This window comes from Plecotus auritus (assembly GCF_963455305.1).
Source record: "Plecotus auritus genome assembly, chromosome: 6".
NCBI lineage: Eukaryota > Metazoa > Chordata > Mammalia > Chiroptera > Vespertilionidae > Plecotus > Plecotus auritus.
Window position 1 is genome coordinate 149923880 of NC_137773.1, and position 20115 is coordinate 149943994.

A 20115-nucleotide genomic window follows, 5' to 3' on the forward strand; every position below is an offset into this window, starting at 1 on the left:
TCCCCTCCCCACTTTCTCCACCGGCAGGATCCAGGCTTCTAGAAGGAACAGAGATGTTGAGATTTTCAAGCCAGAGAGAACTGTTGGGTTGATGCCCCGTGGGCATGTTCCAAGTTCTGGTAGGGCCATAAGTGAGGCGGGGGGAAAGGGGGAGCTTATGATCCCATGACCCCATCCATTTCCTTCTTAGAGAGGGAGCTGTCAATCTCCAAAACCCACCCCAGGAAGGAGTGGGGCCAAGGCCAAAGGTTGGCCAGTTTCTCCACGCCTTGCAATGCAATCTGGAGCCCTGTTTTTCCTTCCTCTGAAATGACTCACTGTTGACAGCACTGTGCGATTCTGTATTTGTCATGGCTTTTGGAGAAGGTCTGCTTCAGGCCCTTTTGGGGAACCCCCCACCCCGAGATGGCCGGAATGAGGTGCACCAGCCACCCAGAAGACAGTCCTGGCGCCAGGGACAAGTGCTTACAGCGGCAGGCAGGGGCGCAGGGCGGGAGGCTCTGGGGCTGGTGGCCTCTGTGCAGGTCTGGGCTCAACTGGGGATTTCCTTTCAAAGGTGACTTAGTGCCGCTACATTAGGGGAGCGCCCTCCCGGGCGGGCCTAATGGCGTGTTTGGCAGAGTCAGCGAAACGCAGCGCGCAGCGGCTAGGTGGCGGGGGAGCGCCCTCTCCCGCGCCCTCGCCATCTCCCGCGCCGGCAGCAGCGCGCACGGGGCCATTTGCAGCGCAGGCAGCCTTACGAGCGGCCGCGGCGCGCCGGCGGGGAACGAGGTGGCACCATGGAGCTGAAGAAAGACAGCAACACCGTGTCCATCGACATGCTGCTGATCGTGCACTCGGAGAAACGGCGCGCCGCGCAGGGCACGCACTCGGACCGGCAGGCGGACCCGGGCGCGCTGCCGCAGCGCAGAGGAGGTAACGCGCGCCCAGCCGACCCCCAGAGGGTCCTAGCACCTCGGCCTCTTCACCCCAGGGCCCGCCCGCCGTGGGGACGCCCCTCATCCCCTGAACGAGCACAGCGACACGACCCTCTCCCCATGGCTGCCTGCGCCTCCAAGCTGTGGCTCTGGCGTCCCCTGGCAACGCGCAGCCCCGTGATTGCCCTGAGTTGACTCCTGTGCAGGCCTGCGGTGCTTCCGTCAACCCAGGCAGCCAGTTTCCTCCAACCACTCTCTGAAAGGTGCAGCTCAGGGTTGGAAGATGCCCCGGAAGAAGGGGGCCAGAGCCTCAGGCCTGACTCCTGGGGGCCAAAGCCTGCTCCCATAGGGCACATGCAGGGAGCAAGGATCCCAGGGAAATCTGGGTGCTGAGTCAGACTTGAAGATGGGAAGCCCCCTTGGAGCCCTTGCACAACTCACGGCCTCGGTTTCCCTTTCTTAAGCCCTCTCCCCCTCTTCCACAGAAGGCGTAAGAGGTGTAAAGGGCACACAGGCTTGGATAGGGTTAGGCTTGAAATCTGCTGTCCCCACCTTACCTACTAATTTTCCTTTTCTTCGGACTTTCTGGCCAAGTGTAGACTGGTAAAACAAAGCGACTGTTTATAAAGCGATTGTGGGAGGCAGGTCCGGGCCTCTGTATTCTCCAGAGGAGAGGACACAGCGTGAAGGGGGATACAGACACATAATAATTGTTAACGAAGCCCCTCAGATGTCTGGGAACCTCTGGGTCCCAGGTCTAGGAGGAAGGCCCCAGGAACCCTGGCAGAGAGGTGTGTGCATGCACTGGGCTGACTGTGCACCAGTGCTTTGAGAGGGATGCCTGACAGCCGCGGCAAAATGGCTTCTGCCTCCCACCTCCCCTCCAGCTCCAGAGCTCCTTGGAGTCTGCCCAACTCTTCTGTCCCCAGAGCCCCCTTGCACATTGAACATCCACCTTCTTCCGTGTTGAAGCACTGACACCATGGATGGCTTTGCCCTCACCAGCCACACAGGCTGGAGCTGTCTCATAGCTCCTGGTGAGCCCTTGGGGAGGCAAGCCGGCGGGTGGAGGAATGGATTCTGGAGAGCTGAGAATGTTGACAGGTACTCTAGTCTCAGTAGCAATTTGGGGGCCAACAGTTGTTTGGGTTGCTTGGTTCTTTAGTTCTCAGAGCTGCTCCTAGAAGAAGGGAAAAGGCCCACCCAGGATATCTGCAATGAGGAAACGGGCAGAGGCCGTCAGCTTTCTCATAGAAATGAGACTGCTCCTACTACCCACACCAGAAGGCCTCCCGCAGTGTGTGGCACAGCCCAAGGGCCCCACGAGGCCCAGCTCTGGGCCAGCCCATGAGTCCCTAGCTCCTCTCCCGCTCTGATCACGTCTCTTCTAAAGGCTCTGTCACTAGAAAGAAAGGGTGAAGCCCCAGAAGTGCCTGGGATCTGGACTGCTCCGGAAGGTGTCAAACGCCTACCACCAACCCTGCAGGACTCCAGACCGGTGCACTCGACACTCAATGACTGTGGCTCAGGGAAAAAAGACCCTGCTGTGAGCCCTTTCTGCTGATATTTTTCTCCAAATGTTTTCCTAACAGATGTTTCTCCCAGACCCTATGTCAGTGGAGAGACCTGTGTCTCATATTCAGTCAGACAGTTCTGCACCGGAGCAGAGAAGAGGGGGCGTGCACAGCCTCCAAGGCCTGCTGGGTAGTGGTGTTGTCCAGGAGACCCCTGGCTAAGCCGGCTTGCAAGCCCATGCAGCCTAAGGAGGGGAAATGCTGAGCAAGTCTAGCTTGTTCCAAGGCCTCCTGTTGGTGCACAGACCCAGAACTCACCCATGCCCAATTCCAGGAGTCTCCTCCTGGCTCCTCCCAGCTCCAGGTCATCCACTCTGCAAAGGTTGGCCTGAGCTCAAATACTGTCACCATGCAGAGGACTGACTGAAGATGTGACTAAGGGGCTTTCAGCTGTGTCCTTGTGGCAAAAAATAGTCAAAGGGACAGGAGGCAAGGAGTGTGGCACCAGGAATTTGGGCTGCAAGGCCAACAGGTGCTCTCTCCCCTTTCCTCTAGGGCCCTAGCATTTTCCCGGCCATGCCTTAGAGCAGGGCTTCTTAAAACCATGCCTGGAGGCCCTGGAGTGGACAAGGTGGCCTAAAGCTGTTTGCACCAAGACGGAAAGAGCTTCAAAGTTTTAGGTTTTATCCCCAAAGCTGATGTGACATATGCATTCCTCTCCAAAGGTGTGCTGGTGAGGTTTCCAGGTGGTAGGTCCCAGACACTGACTATGGCAGGCTCTGCAGGAGGGAGGGACTGGGGAGCCTTGGGGTGGTGGAAAGGGCTCTAGAACCAGGCTTGAGGCTGAACTTCCAGGAACAGCCTCATAAGCTGCTCTGGTGAGGAGACCTTCGCTGCCACCAAGGGTCCCTAGGTGCTCTTTTTGCACCAGGAACTTGATTTTATTGCAGCTGTTCCCACTGCCAGAACATATGCCAGTTCTGTGCCAGGAACTTGACCTTGCAGCCACCACTTCCAACTGTCACTGGAGGTAGAGAAAGCTTCCGTTCTCTTTCCTGTTGCCTCACCAGGCCCCAAGGTGGAATTGGACACAGGTGCCACTGACTGGCCAAGCCTAGGCCACACATGTCTATGCTCTAGCTCAGTGGTCGGCAAACTCATTAGTCAACAGAGCCAAATATCAACAGTACAATGATTGAAATTTCTTTTGAGAGCCAAATTTTTCAAACTTAAACTTCTTCTAACACCACTTCTTCAAAATAGACTCGCCCAGGCCGTGGTATTTTGTGGAAGAGCCACACTCAAGGGGCCAAAGAGCCACATGTGGCTCATGAGCCGCTGTAAGGGAGGCTGGGAGAGCAGGCTACTATTAGTTTCAGTTCCCATAGGGATAGGCAGTGTTTGCCCACTCCCATCCCACATCAAGATTCTAAAAGTGGGAGATTTACCATATACAGAAATAGTCAAAATGAACGGCAAATGTCTTTGACAATAATCCTTCCATATTTATGCAGTGGAGATGTGGGAGTGAAAAATGGGCATCTCTATTTGCAATGATTCTGATAATCAACCCTTCCCCCATTGAAAACTACTGTTAAAATATTTTTTAAAATGTTTAAAATATGAATGGTTACATTCATGCTCCTAAGTGTATCTCATTTGTGGGCAGCCTCCCTCAGATCCTGGGAGAGCCACATTCCACCAGCCCCACGTCAATCCAGATCTGTACACAAGCTAGCACATCATTTGCTGGGCCTGGGTCTCTGCACCACAGAGAGCCTCATGCCAGTCCTTGTTACTTCACAGGACTCCACGGCGGTGGAAACGGAATACAGAAATGGCAGAAAATAGAAGGAAACGGCCTGTATGGTAAATTCTCCCTTTTCTTTCTTTCTTTCTTTTTTTTTTTTTCTTTTTAGTTTCTGGAATTCAACACATTTTGAAATGACTGGACCCATTGGGTCTCATTTGTTTGAAGACTGGCTCTAGTCACCTAACCACTCAGAAGTGGCTGCTTGTAACTCAGCCAGGCATCTGGGGCCACTGTGACCCTGGAAAGTTTTCCCTGGCATCAGGTCCCCGGATTTCCAGGAGGCTGGATGGGGGCAATGCCATACGCTTTTGTACCCACGTGTTCACTGGTGTCACTCGGGATGGGAGGTGGGTGTGTTCCCACAGAGGTGGGGCTGCTCATGTCCTGCAGGGTATCCGTCTTTGGAAACTGTTTCTGAATAGAGAGGACAGCGTCCTGCCATGAGGCCTGAATGATGCCAGTGGCTACCTGCTGGCCCAGGACCCAGACGACCATAAAATCTGAGAGAAGTCAGCTTCCAAAGCCTCCTCTCTCTGGTGCCAGGTGCCTGTCGCCCTGCAAGCTCAGGATCTGGGAATTCTATGCATAGACCAACTCTATGAAGCCTTATTCTGTGCCCTTCAGAGATTCATTAGGCCAACCTCCAAGAACAAACATCAGTGTAACTGCATTGGGTGTGTGAGAATTCTAATGAGAGTCAGACTGCCACCCAGAACTCCAACAGGGGGCTCAGTCAGATCCCGGGTCAGATGACTGACAGATCAAATGCCAGTGTGAAGGAACCACCCTCTATGACCCTCCACAAATGGGGAAACAGAACCCCAATTGAACAAAACCATCCTTCTGACAGTAACAAAAGAGAAGGGTGAGGTTCTAAAAGTAAATTCACTCATTCATTTCCTCATAAAACAGTAGACAATACAGTCAAGAACCCCTGCCCTCGTGAGGCCATATTAAAATGACTGTAATCATGACACCATTTACTGCAGTTGAGTCTCAATGTCCTGGAGGTGAAGAGCGTGCCTTTGTCCTCTGCCCTGTGCATGGGGATGAGTCATTCTCATGACATGCACTTCTAGAGACCACCCGCTGAGTCCCAGCTGATGGGCATGCATGGGTGGGGTGGCTTCCTTCACCTCGCTGTGGGGCCATCTGATGGGAGATGCACCTGCGGCCACAGCTCTACTGAAGCAGACACCAACGTTAGCAAAACTATGCTGCAGGCTTGTGAGAATTAAGATAAAACTCAGACCTCCAGAGACCTGTTGGCCACGGGAACACATAGCCCATGCAGGCCTGTGTGCCCGGCCACTGTGCCCACGGGCAGGCAAGTGGACAACCGGGCTGCGGTGGTTTGTTGCAGCCCCCTTACCTTGCCTCTGAAATTCATCCTGTGTTTTTCTCGGGCACGTTATTACATCAGGAGAGCATTGAGTTATATTGAACTCATTCTCTTTTTATCATCTTTGGGGTTCCTGATTTGGGGGAAGTTTAGTGGAAAAATACAACAAAACACAAAGGGACACGGTAACTATTACAAGACTCTTCTAAAAGGTCTCAGTAGAATGTGTCAGCCAAAAAAGAGGATGATTAAAGTAGTTCTTGCAAAAACAAAGAGTTTCAGGTACACGCAGGGCCGAAGAGAGGCTCCACGGAGGCTCCACAGAGAACCCAGACCACTCCACCAATATATGTAATTTAAAGTAAAATTTTATTTATTGTTTAAATGACACACTTGCATGCATGCAGAAGTTACAGGTATGGCTTTTCTCTGTTTTCTGATGGTGAGATTCTGGGTACATATCTGCCTTGCTGGTGCTTAAGGCACCAGCCCTGGTACCAGCAGGCCCTCCTGCCCAGCCCTGGAAACTGGATGGCGTGCTCATCTGAGAAGGAAACAGCTGATGGCTTGTGCTGGTGGAGTGTGCACAAATGTGGCTGAACCTGGGACTGATCCAGAAGGGCACATGTGCCCCCTTTTGCTGCTCTGTGCACTCCTTGGGCTGGGGTGTTGGCAGGGTGAGGGGAGCTTGGAGGGCTCCAAACTTTTCCAAGCAGCTGGTGTGTAGGGCCAAGCCACCCCCACACCCCAGCTTGCCCAGCAACGCACTTCCCCTGCTGTGATTGGCTGCTTTCCTTGGTCCTGGCTGAAGTCTGCCTAGCAGCACAGGGACTGACGCCCCACAGCTACAGGGAAACCAATTGTGCAGCCCTGACTATAAATACCCCACAACAGCTATGCCAGCTAATCGCCTCCTTGAGGATTCCCTTCCCAGATCCTGTTTCCTCCCTCGGCCAGCCGAAATACAGCCAGCTGTGCCCGTAGGAGGTGGCCTCCCTGTCTCCTAGCCTGAGTCTGGCCTGGAGTTGGCCCTCAGCTGATCAACCTATCATGGCCCGGGGGGCTCAGGGTCCTGGCTGGCCAGCTTACAGAAGGCTGGAGCCAGCAGGTTTCTCCAGGGCAAGACCCTGCCAGGTGTATCGCAAGCCCAGCCCAGCTCAGCGCCCCATCACCCACTATGACTGGCTTCTGCCTGGACCCAGGCATGGGAGCACTGAGCAGCAGATCTGGGTGGGTGCACGAGGGACGCACCTGAATGGAACTTGGTCAGGCCAGTGCCCCAGAGTCAGGCTTGTTTCCAGACCCAGAAACTGGTCCCAGTGGTCACTTTCAGTGGCAGGCCCGACAGCCTTTCTGCAGACCAGTGGAGGCCAGGGGAGAAGATGGCTGGCCAAGGTGGTAGCAGTGGGTCTCATCTGGTATCATCATCATCACCTCCCTGGCTGCCACAACCCTGGCCTTCCCAGCTCCTTCCCCTTCCTCTCTGAAGCAGAAATTAAAGGGCAACCTCAGCAAGACCAGGCCACCGCAGCATCTGTAAAGGGAGAGATGTAGGAAAAGTGGTGCTTCCCCAAGAAGCCTGTGGGTTCCTCCTCATGGCCTATGGCAGGAACGGGGCATCTCCTGCCTGATCCCGCTAGACCCTGAGGACAGCTCCGTGTCCCGGGGACATAAACATTACTAGCACATGTAAAGCGCTTTCACGTAGTGGTTGCCTTGCAAATGTTTGTGCAACTGAACCAAACTACAAATCACTCCAGCTCCTGGGCTGGAGTAAGGGGCAGGCTGCCCCATTCTTCTCAGAGGGAGGCAAGAGGCTGAGCTAGGAGCCCAGAGGCTTGGGGTCAAGCCCCATGTCTGATGCTCCCTAGCTGCAGAGACTGGCAAAAGTTAACCAGTCCAAGCTGCGTGTCCCTTAGCTGTAAATTGGGACAGGAACCTCTCAGCCCGCTCTACTAAATGGTGGGAATGTCAGGCATCCCCATGCGCTTTGAAGACTGTGCCAGCGACACCGAAGTCTGAAGTCATGGTTACTTAACCCATGGAGGCATCCCCAGTTTCTTTTCAAGACTCTGTATTGGGTGGTGAGCACACAAGACAACATATAGGTGACATATTATAGAATTGGGCACCGAGACCTATAGAATTTTATTAACCAATGTCACCCCAATAAATTCAATAAAAGTTTTTTTAAAGGAAGAGAATCGCATTAGTATCCTCAAAAAAGGCCAAAGAACTACATTCCCATAATGGTGTAAAAGTTTGGATATATATTTTTTGAAAACTATGAGGGACACTAAAAACCATGACTCCAATAATCTAAAGAAGTTAGTAGTAAAAGTACAAAAAATAATAATAATAATAATCTGTGTTGGCACCTGCTGGGAGGTGTGAAGGTGTGTGCACAGGGCTTCCAGTCGTGTGCCTCTGCGTTCAGGTGTGTGACTGCTGATTCCCGCGTGTGCACGCTGTGGGGCTGTGCAGGCGGGTGTGCCTGTGTTCAGGCCAGGCCTGGGATGACCTGGGCCCCCACCAGCCTGCCTTTCTTGCAGACACGCAGCTCCCCGCTCTGCCCGGGGAAGATTCCACTGTGGTCCCAGTGGTCACGGCAGGTTCCTCTGTCTTCCTTAAATAGGAAACCTGGCAGAGAAGCAGCATCCTCAGCAGACCCAGGTCATCACTTCCTACGACAACCAAGGTAAGGAATTCGCCACGTCATGACCCCTTCTCCAGCTCCCGTATGCCAGAGACAGCGGGTGTGGAGCTCAGACTGGGGAGCAGGTCCTCTCTGTCCCATGGATGTTGGAGCCCCCTTTCCCTCTTCTTACATCCCATGGGAAGCAATGAGAGGCTGCATGGTATCATGGGATCGAGAAATAGACCTTGGGCCACAGAACCCACTGGTATCATCATCATCACCCTCATTGCCATCGCTATAGCTGTCGTTTACTGAGTGCTAACCTTGTGCCAGGCACCCTGCCAAGCCATTTACATGATTATTCTCATATAAATTAAGCTTCACAACAATCCTTTTTGATTGGTACTCCTACTATCCTCATTTTACAGATGAGTAAACTGAGGCTTGGAAAGGTTGACATCTGTCCAAGATCAAATGGCCAGCAAGACTCAGAGCTGGGCAATTGACCTCCCACCAACCACCACCAAGTCCTGAGCTGTTAACCTTCAAAGCTCTGCTTTCACCACAGCCGCCCCCCAACCCCAACACCCATCTCCCCCCACTGGCTTATGTGGAGCAGGAGGGCTCCACCGCTGAGGCTGGAGGGGAGGCCAGGTTAGAGACCCCACCCCTGCCTCAGTTTTCTGCTCCGCATTAAAGACTCAAGGCCTGGGTCTGAGCGTTCCCATAGGCTCAGCCCTAAGAGCTCATCACCAGTGCTCTCAGCACCGTTGTCCTAACCAGTAAGGAGATTATCTAAGGACATCGAGGGGACAGTGGTGGCTCCCGGGAGGATTAGGGTCCTCGGGGGACTGTCCCCTGAAACTTGCGCAGGAAGGACCTGGCCATGCGGGTTTCAGTACCCCTTTAGGCCAGAATTCCTGAGAAAGCGGCTCCAGGACAGGACCCAGGGCCTCTTGGTGGGCCCACTATGAATTGCCACCTGCCCTGAGCACCACAGGGACAAGCCTGGGCCTTACCGTTTCTCTGGACCAGCAGCACTCAGCTGGCCACAGAACAAGAATAAGCAGTACCTCACCAAAATGAGAATGGATTAGCGACCATTTGTCTTGCTTAGTTCTGGCCACACCCCTTGATGGGGTCCTGGTGTTATCCCTGTTTGCACAGGAGAAAGTTGAGGCTGGGGATGCTGCCATCCCAAGAGCCTGGTCTAAGGTCAGACCTCTGCACTGCACTGCCTCCCCTGTGCCACAGACAGGGGTGGGCTGGTCACCAGAGCTGCACCTGGCACCTTGGCTCTTGTATGCCACTCGCATGCCACCTCCCAGCATTCAAGGCTTCCAGGGGGACAAGAAGAAGGGCAGCCGTGTCCTCCTATGAGGATTAGAGCCCTGTGTAGACTGGTATGGATGGGCCGGGCAGGGTCCTGTGGGGGCCTGGGTCACAGAGAGAGGAGGGCTCCCCGTCTTTAGGGGCATAGCCAGAGTTCACACTGATACCGACCCATTCATTCCACAAAAAGCAGTTCCTGCTGCAGGCACTGGGGATCCATCAGAAAAGGAAACAGACAGAGGCTCCTGTCCCGATGGAGCTGACACCCTAGTGCAGTGGTCGGCAAACTGCGGCTCAGGAGCCACATGCAGCTCTTTGGCCCCTTGAGTGTGGCTCTTCCACAAAATACCACGGCCTGGGCGAGTCTTTTTTGAAGAAGTGGCGTTAGAAGAAGTTTAAGTTTAAAAAATTTGGCTCTCAAAAGAAATGTCAATCGTTGTACTGTTGATATTTGGCTCTGTTGACTAATGAGTTTGCCGACCACTGCCCTAGTGAGAGAGACAGATGACTCTAACAAATGGAGTCAGATAAGGCTGGAGGGGAAGATAAAGCAGGAAGGAGAATAGGGGTTAGGTGTATGTGCACATGGGTGTGTATTAGCCTCCTACAGCTGCTGTAACATATTATCACAAAGTCAGTGACTTAATCCATGTTCACTCTCTTAAATCGTTCCAGAGACCCCAAGTTTCAAGTCCATCTCAAGAGCTAAAGTCCAAGTGTCGTCAGGCAGGTCATGGGGAGAACCTGTTCCTCCCCTCTTCAGCTTCTGGAGGCTGATGCCACCCCTGGACTTGTAGCTGCACCACTCTAACCACTGCTTCCATTGTCACACTGCCTTTTCTCCGTATCAGTAGTTAAATCCCCCTCAGCCTCTGTTTTATAAGAATCCTGTGATTACACTGGGCCCACCTGCATACTCCAGGATAATCTTCCTAACCCGAGATCCTTCGCTTAATCACATCTGCACAGTCCCCTTTGGTGTATAAGTGACATTCACAGGTTCCTGGAATTGGGACATGGTTATCCTTAAGGGCTATTATGGAGCCTACCACAGGGGACAATTTAAAATAGAATAGTTGAAAAAAGACCTCCCTGAGAAGGTGACCTTCGAGTAAGGGAGGAGGTGAGGCAGCAAGCCACGCAGGTGTCTGGGGAAGAGCTTCCAGCAGAGGGAGCCGGGTGTGAGGGCCTGGTGTATTCAGGAAGCGGAGAGCAGGTCACTGTGGCTGAGGGGCGTGGGTCGGGTGGACACAGGGCAGACCCTGCAGGACCTGTGAGGCTACCCGCAGTATGCTGGCTTCTAGTCTGAGTGCCATTGGAAACCACTCGGTTTTAAACAGGAGAGCCTCCAAAGAGTAGAGAATAAACAGAAGTGCGTGAGGGTGGGCGCCAGAAGACCCTGTAGATGGCAGCATGATGATCCAGGCAAGAGAGGCTTCCCTGGTGTGGATTGGGGTATTGGAGAAAGAGAGGAGTCAAGGTTTGGGAGCTGAGGATGGAGATGGAGGAGCTGCAGGAGGCGCCTTTTAGGGAAAGAACATGAAGAATTCAGACGGGGCCTTGTTGAGGTTGGTGCCAAGGCCGAGCAACCACATGCCTGCTCTTTTGGATCAGAGTGACCAAGGACATCAGTATTCCATGTGCCACTCTCCTACTCACCCAGTGAGCCTTAAGCCTCGTGAGCTCTGTTCTGGGAACCACGTCAGCCCCCATGCAGCTTCCTTGGCAGCTCTTTCTATGACAGTAACAGCAGGGCCCCAGGGGGACACTTGGTGTGGGCCAGTCAGGGACCTAAGCCCCTTTTGAGGGTCATCTCATTTAGCTCCACAACCACCTTCTGTGTAGGTTATCACTCCCATTTTACAGATGGAAAAACTGAGACCAGAGAGACTTTAGTAACTTGCCTGAAGTTACACAGCTGGCACATGCCAGGCCTGGAAGTTAAACCCATGTCTGGGAGCTTCCAAAGCCAGTGGGCATAACTGCTCCACCACAGGCCCCCTTCCATACAGGGCAGGGACCAATCTGGTGGGGACAATTGGGTGCGGCACCCCCTCCACTTCCCCGCCAGACAAGAAGTTCAAAATTTCAGTCCGAACTGTTACTCAGAGTGGTCCAGCTTCCCCCTCCTCCTCACCTTGTCATTCAGTGGAAGACTTGACACAATAGGTGACAAAAGATCATTGGAATTGTGGATCTTCGCGTGGAAGGGGTTTCAGAAGATTAGTCTGTAACAGGTGTGAGGTTGAATGAGAAGAGCATGCTTAATTTCCCCCTAACTTCAGGCCTCAACAGTGACTCTTGGAGTCAATTTTCTGCTGAGGTGTTTGTCCTTCAGGTCCTCCGCTCTTATCCCCTCGCAGACCCCCTGCCTTCTTTGATCATGCATGCACTGGCGTCACACTGCCCTGTTTCCAGATCTGGGACTCCCCTAGGGTGCTCTGCCCTGCAGAAGGAATTGTCAATGGCCCTGTGTTTTCAAGAGCCCAGTGGAAGCCGGGTCAGTTAGGGCCACAGAGACGCCCTTCGTCACACACGCCGGCTGGGGCCCCGGTGACCTCTCCCTGAGCTCTGGCATGCTCGGTTGTCATCTCATAACTAGAGCTGCTGAGTGGGGCTTTCATAGCGTGTCCAGCAGTCCCCAGTGAGCATGCCACAGAGCCGGGCTCTCCCCATCACCATCCAGCAGGCTGCTCCTGGGTGCCACAGCTCACCACGCCCTGCGCTAACGCTGACTACAGCACTCCGGGGCAGAAACCACAGCAAGTCTCTTGACCACCTACCTAGCTAGAGTCTGTTTTAGGGGTATTTTTCAAACGCTTTAGCTGAGGTTTGCTGATGCTCTGCTACTGCAGGAAAACATTCCAAGGCAAAGAATTCAGGTTGTAAACGTGGCAGCCACTTATGGAAAGAGTTAATGAAGACCTTCAGTCAATGAAGGCAGCCATCTGAGATGAGTCCCTCATTCCCCACACACACCCATGTGTACACGCAGCCTCTGCTAACTGATCAATGCTTTAGGCAGCCACTTCCAATCAGAGTTAATGAACAACACGAAATCTGTTTGCCATCTCGGCATTAGTAATTCTGAGCAAATTAGGCCTTTAGACAAATCCTGATTCAAACCTGCCGAGACCTGGAGGGAAGCTGTCGGGTGGGAGGACTCTCCCGGCTGGGTGAATGGCAGGCCGGAGCAGCATGCCATGGACATGCTGGGCTTGCCGGCCGCATCTCCACTCCTGAGAGGGGGAGAGAAAGGGACCAGAGCCAGCGGCAGCTGGAGATGCCTGTGGGAGCCACTTCTTAGGCTCGCAGAAAACAATCATTTAGACACTTCCACTAGGATGGCAGAACTGCAGCTTCAGAAATGGAATTTGGGTGACAACTGATAGAAGTGGGGAGGGGTGTCATGAAAGCACCAGCCAGGTGACCTAAAGTCCCTTTGGGTTTGGTTGTGACTGTTAAGATTAGTGTAACGGTATCTGACTAGACTTAGGGTTTAGCAGGGGTGGGCAAACTTTTTGACTCGAGGGCCACAATGGGTTCTTAAACTGGACCGGAGGGCCGGAACAAAAGCATGGATGGAGTGTTTGTGTGAACTAATATAAATTCAAAGTAAAGGAGCGGAGGGGAGAGCAAGAGAACCGGATAGAACAGCCGGATCTGGCCTGCGGGCCGTAGTTTGCCCACGGCTGGTTTAGAGCGTACCTTAAATTTTGTCCTAAATGATGTCCCACTCCTTATCATTGGAGATTGGTCAAATTAATCTTTTTTCTTAAATTAAGAATGTTATTTGATGCAGGAATGCTACAGTCTGCAGACTCTTACCATTTCCCACCTTTAGGAAGCATGGGGCTGTGCCGTGAATGCTGCTCACCTGGAGGCCACAAGCCCAGGCCCAGGCTCAGTTCCTGGAGCAGAGAGCCTCCCGGAAATGCCCTTACAGACCGGAAACGGGAGCTGGGCTCGCTCCCACACAGATGAGGCAGGCGGGGAGCTGTGCTGTTTCGCTCACAAGGTGCTGGTCAGCAGCACCACTTTGGGGGAGAGCCAGGAAGTGGGACTTGGGAGGATGCTGGACATCAGCCCCTGGCCAAGACGGGAGAGAGAAGAGGAAGTGCAGGAAGGAGAGATGAGACATGGTGGTGCGTTCTGCGTGTGACTCCCTCAGACCCACCCTTTTCAGCTCACTCATTCTTTGACAAAGAGATGTGGCTGAATTGGGAGAGGTGGGAAGTACCTGAACATTAGGAGAAGTTTGGGGAAGAGGTTGGTTGTTGAGCCCTAAACCATCAACCACGTTGCTCCGTTTTGCAGTTTCTTTAGCTTTTGGAGGTTGTTCTAGTCCAGCATTTCCAAATTGTTTTTGACAAAGTAGTACTGAGTCGGCAGAGTTCTGTGCTGCAGGGCTTCTCAGAGCATTGTGTACTGGGACCCGCAAAAGGGGAAAGGGTGGTCATGTTCCTCAATCTTTGTTTTCACAAGGCATCCGGCAGTCAAATGAAGCTTGGCACCCCCTTTGGAGGAACACCTAAGAGTGTTTCGGGTGGGCGAGTGAGGAGGCAAAGGGGAACAGGCCCAGGCCTCACCCAGCACGGGAGGACACGCAGGGAGTCTTTGCTGCTGATGGCGATGCCACCGGTTCGGTTCCTAAAGCCAAATCTGAAGCATGCTTTTAACTCTGAAATGCTTCAAGTCGTAATTGTAAAGCCATATCTGATTGTCTTTGAAAGTGAATAGTCTAGAAACTACACTCAAAATGAATGTTAACCCTTTCAAAGTAATGCCTCAGGAGGCCACGTTGTAGCTTTTAAAGTTGTTTGAGAATTACTCTCTTTAGCATGCTGAGCAAGTTTTTGAGCTGCACAAGAAAGTCAGTATTGTTATTCTGTGAAAAATTATCGTAACACATTTAGCAGGCAAAGGATTAATAAAAAGAGCTCTTGCAAAATCAGTAAGGAAAAAATAATATATCAGTTGGAAATGGGGTGATCCACAAAATAAGAATTTAAAGTGGCAAATAAATATATGAAAAATACTATGCTAAAAATTAAAGAAATGTACAAAAACACTAGATGTCATTATTCATTAATAAAAAGTTCCAGGTGACCTAAAGTCTTAATTGAATCTGGACCCGGTTTGGCTCTGTGGATAGAGCGTCAGCCTGTGGACTGAAGGGTCCAGATTCAATTCTAGTCAATTGCATGTAGTTCGGTTACAGGCTCGATCCCCAGCCCCGGTTAGGGTGCAGGGTACATGTGGGAGGCAACCAGTCCATGTGTCTCTCTCACATCAATGTTTCTCTCTCTGTCTCTCCCTCTCCCTTCCATTCTCTCTAAAAATCAATGGAAAAATATCTTTGGGTGAGGATTAACAAAATAATAATAGTAATGTTTAAAAAAATGGTAAAAATCAAATGTCAGTGAGGATAGTCATAATTTATTTTTGCATCGCAAAGCAGGGACTTAAAACAATAAGCATTTACCAGCTCACAAGTCTACAGGTGGGCTGGGCGTTCTTGTCTGAGCCACACCCCACTGAGCACAGGTCCTGGCTGGCTTGCTCATGTGTTGTGGTCAGCTGGAGGGTTGGCTGGGAACCTGCCGGTCTAGGGTGGCCTCACCTGAGTGTGCTCTGCTCCACGTGGTCTCCCATCCTCAAGGAGGCTAGCCTGGGCTCATTCACATGGCAGTTGTGACTGGAATCCTAAGAATGACAGCAGGAGCTGCAAAGTCTCTTAAGGCCTAGGCTCAGAGCTTATACTTCATCACTTCTGCCACATGTTAATTAGCCAAGCCAAGTCATTAGGCCAAACCAAAACACCTCTCGACAGGAGGAATTACAAAGTACTGTGGCCAACTTTGCAATCAAACAGCAAGAATGAGCAAAATGGGCATTCTCTTGCACTGTAGGTGTGATCATAAACTGATAAAATCATTCATGGGTAAAGCTTGCCAATATCTAACAAAAGCCTTAAAAATCTTCACAGCTTCTGACCCAGGTTTAAGAACTTATTCAAAAGAACTGATTTGAAAAGTATGTAAAGAGGTGTGTGTCAGAATGTTCATCACACCACTGTTTATGTTAGCAAAACATTTGGGAAAAGTTAACTATCCAATGAAAAGGGATTGGTTGTATGGATTATAAACCATCTATTGAATAGAGTACTATGCAACCGTGTAAAATGATGGCATATGACTGTATTTACTGACTTGTAAAGACTTAAGAAAGCAGATTACAAAAAGCATGTTTACAATAATCCTACTTTGGATGTTCAATTTCTATTTTGTATCTTTCTTTATCATCCAGGTTTTTGTTTTGTTTTAATTCTGCTTGGGCTTTTTTCTATCGGGTTGGGGATTTTTAATTTTTATTTTATTTTAAATTACGAGTTTTAACATATGCATAATCTATGTAACCATCAGCACAGCCAGATTACAGAGCAGTTCTGTTATCCCCAAAATTATCTTGTAAGACTCTTTGTAATCACATCTTCCCATCACTCCTAAGAGTTTTTCGGCATTATTGAAGGGTATTTTTTTTTTTCTTTCTTTTTTTTTAATCCTCACCTGAGGATATTTTTCCATTGATTTTTTAGAGAGAGGGAAAGACAGAGAGAAATATCAATGTGAGAGAAATACATTGCACGTGCCCCAACCAGGGCCCGGTACACACCCTTGACCGGAATTGAACCTGGGACCCTTTGTTCCGCAGGCCAACGCTCTATCCACTGAGCCAAACCAGCTAGGGCTGAAGAGTATTTCCAATTTGGAGTGATTATGAATAGAGCTTCTGTAAACATTTGTACATAGGATGTTGTGTGAATATAAATTTTCATATATCTGGGATAAAAGCCCAAGAGTGCAGTAGTTGGGTCATATGTTAAGTATATGTCTTGTTTTATAAGAAACTGCCAAACTCTTTCCCAGAGAGGCTGTACCACTTTGCAATACCACCAGAAATGCATGAGAGCTTCAGTTTCTCCAAAACCTTGTCAGCATATAGTATTATCACTCTATTTTTAGTATTGCTCTTCAAATAGGTGTGATATTTCATTATAGTTTTAATTTGCATTCTAATGGCTAACCATGTTGAATATCTTTTTATGTGCTTACTTGCCATTTCTATTTTGGCAAAATATCCATTCTTTTACCCATTTTCTAGTTGGATTATTCTGTGCACTTTGGTAAAAAGTCAATGTGCCACATTCGTGTGGCTCTATTTCTTAATTATTTGTTATACTCTGTTGATCGATGTATCTATCTTTGCCACTATCACACTGCTGTGATTACTGTTGCTTTGTAGAATATCTTAAAATAAGATAGTTGGAGTCCTCCGATTTTTTTTTCCCAAAATTGGTTTGGCTATTCTAGTTGCTGTATCTTTTCATTTAAATTTTAGGATCATCCGTAGTGATACCATCCATTTCATTCCTGATATTGGTGTCTTGGCTTCTGATTTGTGTCTTACCTCTTTTTTATTTTTATTTTTTATCAATCTGGTTAAAGTGTTTGTCAATTTTACTGATATTTTCAAAGAACCAGCTTTTAGTTTCATTGATTATTCTCTCATTAATTTATTCCAGTATTTTTTCTGAACCACACTTTTCTTCTTTCCTTCTTGTATCTCAGTGACATGAATGTTCGGCTTTTAGGTATTGTTCCACCGGTCCCTGAGGCTCTGTTCACTTTTTCTCTCTGTTATTCATATTGTATAATTTCTATTAATCTGTCTTCAAGTTCATTACATCTTATTTCTGTCATCTCTGTTATTGAGCATATCCAGAGAATTTTTTAAACTACATTTTCAGTTCTCAAATTTTCATTTGTTTCTTCTTCATAACTTAAAATATTTTTTCTTATACTTTGTATTTTTACATTTATTTCAAGACTGTTTGCCCTCACCTTTTAGAGCATAGCTGTTTTATTTTGCTGTTAATTCCAAATTTTGTGTCATTGTGGGGTTAGCATATGTTGATTATCTTTTCCTTTTCAAGTTGAGATTTTCCTAGGTCTTCCTATGCTGGGTAGTAATTTTGGATTGTAGCCTTTGTAATGTTATATGGTTCTGCCCTGTACATGCACCACCCGGTGGCCTGTCTGAGCATTTAGTCTACCCCATAGTTTAGATTTTATTTATTACTCTTTAAAAATTCATCCTTATTGTTGAAAGTATTACAGATATCCCCTTTTACACCGCCAACGACTCCCTCCACCGTGCTCTTATGCGTGGCCCTCACTCCCTAGGCCTTCACAGCACTATTGTCTGTCCATGGGCTATGCATGTACGTTCTTTAGCTCATCTCATTCCACTCCCCTCTCCCCTTCCCTCTGAGATTCATCAGTTAGTTCCATGCTTCCATGTCCCTGTATCTATTGTTTGTCCGTTTATAGTTTAGTTCTCTAAGACTGTGATATGATTTTAGGATGAGATCCCAGTACATACAACTCAGGGGTAACTACAAGAGTTCATCCATAACTTTATGGGTTTGTTTTCTTGAGCTCCCTCCTCTTCACAACCTGCTTTCCAGTCCTCTGGCCAAAAAGCTGGAGCTTTTGTTTTCCCACTCTGCCAGGCACTTCTCACAACTGTGTCTGCTTTTGGAGCCAATCAGTGAGAACAGAGAGAGAAACATAAGAAGAAGAAGAATTTGCCCCACACGCTTGGGAATTTTAGCTTCTCTCATGCCCTCTCTCAAAGACTTTATGTGTCTACCTGGCCACCAAAATCACTCTGCACTGCTACCAATAGAATTTCCTGATGGCTGAGTGGGGAAATAACAGAAAAAGGGGGCGGGGGGGGGGGGGGGGCACAACACGGTATTTCACCCACTCCCTTACTCTTAGAGATTCTCTCTCTCACTCCACAGGCTGGGAGAAAAGGCTCCTCTTGGAGCACTTTTGCCCTGCACCCACTGTGCACTTCTGGGTTTGGGGCTGCTGTTGAGTCCAACCTAAGTAATACCACAGGGGAGAGGGAATGGTAACCGCACTGCCAATTTGGTGATGCTTTAAATCCTAATCTTCTTCCCCAATAGTCCATCTATCATTTACTCTTGAGTCCTCAAATTGTTGCCCCATGCATTCTTTCCAAGGTTTATAGCCGCATTCGGTGGGAGAGGCCAGGTGGAATGGGCTTACTCCGTCTTACCTTGGTCTGGAAACTGTCGGCTTGCGTTTTGTCTTTGTTCTTTTTAAACAAGCATTACCTGTATGTTCAAAAGAAAGCTCCCAAACCAATTGTGTTTTGTTGTTCAAACCTCTGTCAGGAGACACTGCATCCTTTCCTAGGAGCATGGGATGAGACTGTCACCTCCTATTCCTTTACAGGGACACAGCTGACTGTGGAGGTGCACCCTCGAGACGCCATGCCCGAGCTGCTTAAGAAGTTTTCCTTGGATAAACGTACGTACGTACAGGGCTGCTTGTGTGTGGAGGTCTGGCAGGGAGGATTGAGGGCAACTGAATGGACAGAGCCCAGCCTGGGCATCTTCTGGGGTAAGGAGAGGAGTAGCCTGGACCTACACACTGGTAAGAGGCAGAGGTATGACAGCTTTGTGCTGGGGTTCTGTTTCCTCTCCATTCCCAGTAATCACTATTCTTGAGTGTCTGCAGTGTGGTGTGGGTGAACAAGGCATTTAGCTAAAGATGAATTGCATCACAGGAGTGTTACTGTTTTTAGATACCGTTTATTGACTGTCTGGAAGGTACCATGTAAGCTTTTTGCATTCATTAACTTTGGCATATACCAGTATTATACCCACTTTTTAGATCAGTAAAGTGAGGCTCAGAAAGGTGAAAGAGCTGCTACGTGACCAGCTGGGAAGAGGGTCAGAACCCAGGTCCAACTGAGGCCTATGCTCTTCCCCACCCTACGTGGCCAGCCTCAGTGCAGTGCGTACAGGCCCAGACCTAGGCCCACGATGTCTCCTCCACTTCCCCCTGTATCTGTCCATCTTGTGGCTAAACAAGGGCCTAGGGAAATGCCAGCCAAGGAACAGAGGCCACAGAGCAGCCAAGACTCAGGTTTTCTCTGAGTCCACTCAGCGGGCCAAGGCGGACCCTCCAAGTCTGCCTGGCCCTACAGCCCTCGGCGGTCAGGATCTCAGGAGGACAGTCAAATGGAGAGAGAACAGACCCTGGGAATCAACTGGCTGGGTTCAGATCTCAGCCCTGTGACCTTGGGCAAGTGGCTTGACCTCTCTCTTGGACTCAATTTCCTCATCTGTAAAAGGAGGAAAGCTCGCAGATGGCAGGTGTCTTTCTTGTCACCCTTCCCTGGTTCCCAGCATCCCGCATAAGATTCTTGTGAAGTTGAATGAGAGGTACCAAGTACAGTGCCAATACAAAGCCAGGCATCCTAAGTACACAATAAAGGCCAGCTTCTATTTGAATCCCCATCATTCTACCAGAGAAGGTAGATGGGAAAAAATGTAGGTGCGAGAAAAGGCCAATGTTACTAGAATGGCCTTCAGACCTCTGCAGCCTTCGGTTGTTATATTTACAGCCCACAGTGGGCTTCAGGGACATGAGACAGCTGCTTCGGCACCCCACCCCCAG

General features: G+C 49.8%; 1 protein-coding gene across 2 annotated transcripts in view; it reads left to right on the forward strand.

The window, feature by feature from the left end:
- Positions 1 to 716: 716 nt before the first annotated feature.
- KY (kyphoscoliosis peptidase) overlaps positions 717 to 20115 on the forward strand; it is a 45073-nt gene continuing 25674 nt past the window's right edge. For both annotated transcript variants that reach the window (XM_080672594.1, XM_080672595.1), the window contains exons 1-4: positions 717 to 915; positions 4238 to 4300; positions 8222 to 8284; positions 18886 to 18960. In XM_080672594.1, coding sequence (XP_080528720.1) covers positions 780 to 915; positions 4238 to 4300; positions 8222 to 8284; positions 18886 to 18960 — 337 coding nt within the window. In that variant the 5' untranslated portion in view covers positions 717 to 779. The remainder of the gene's footprint in view (positions 916 to 4237; positions 4301 to 8221; positions 8285 to 18885; positions 18961 to 20115) is intronic.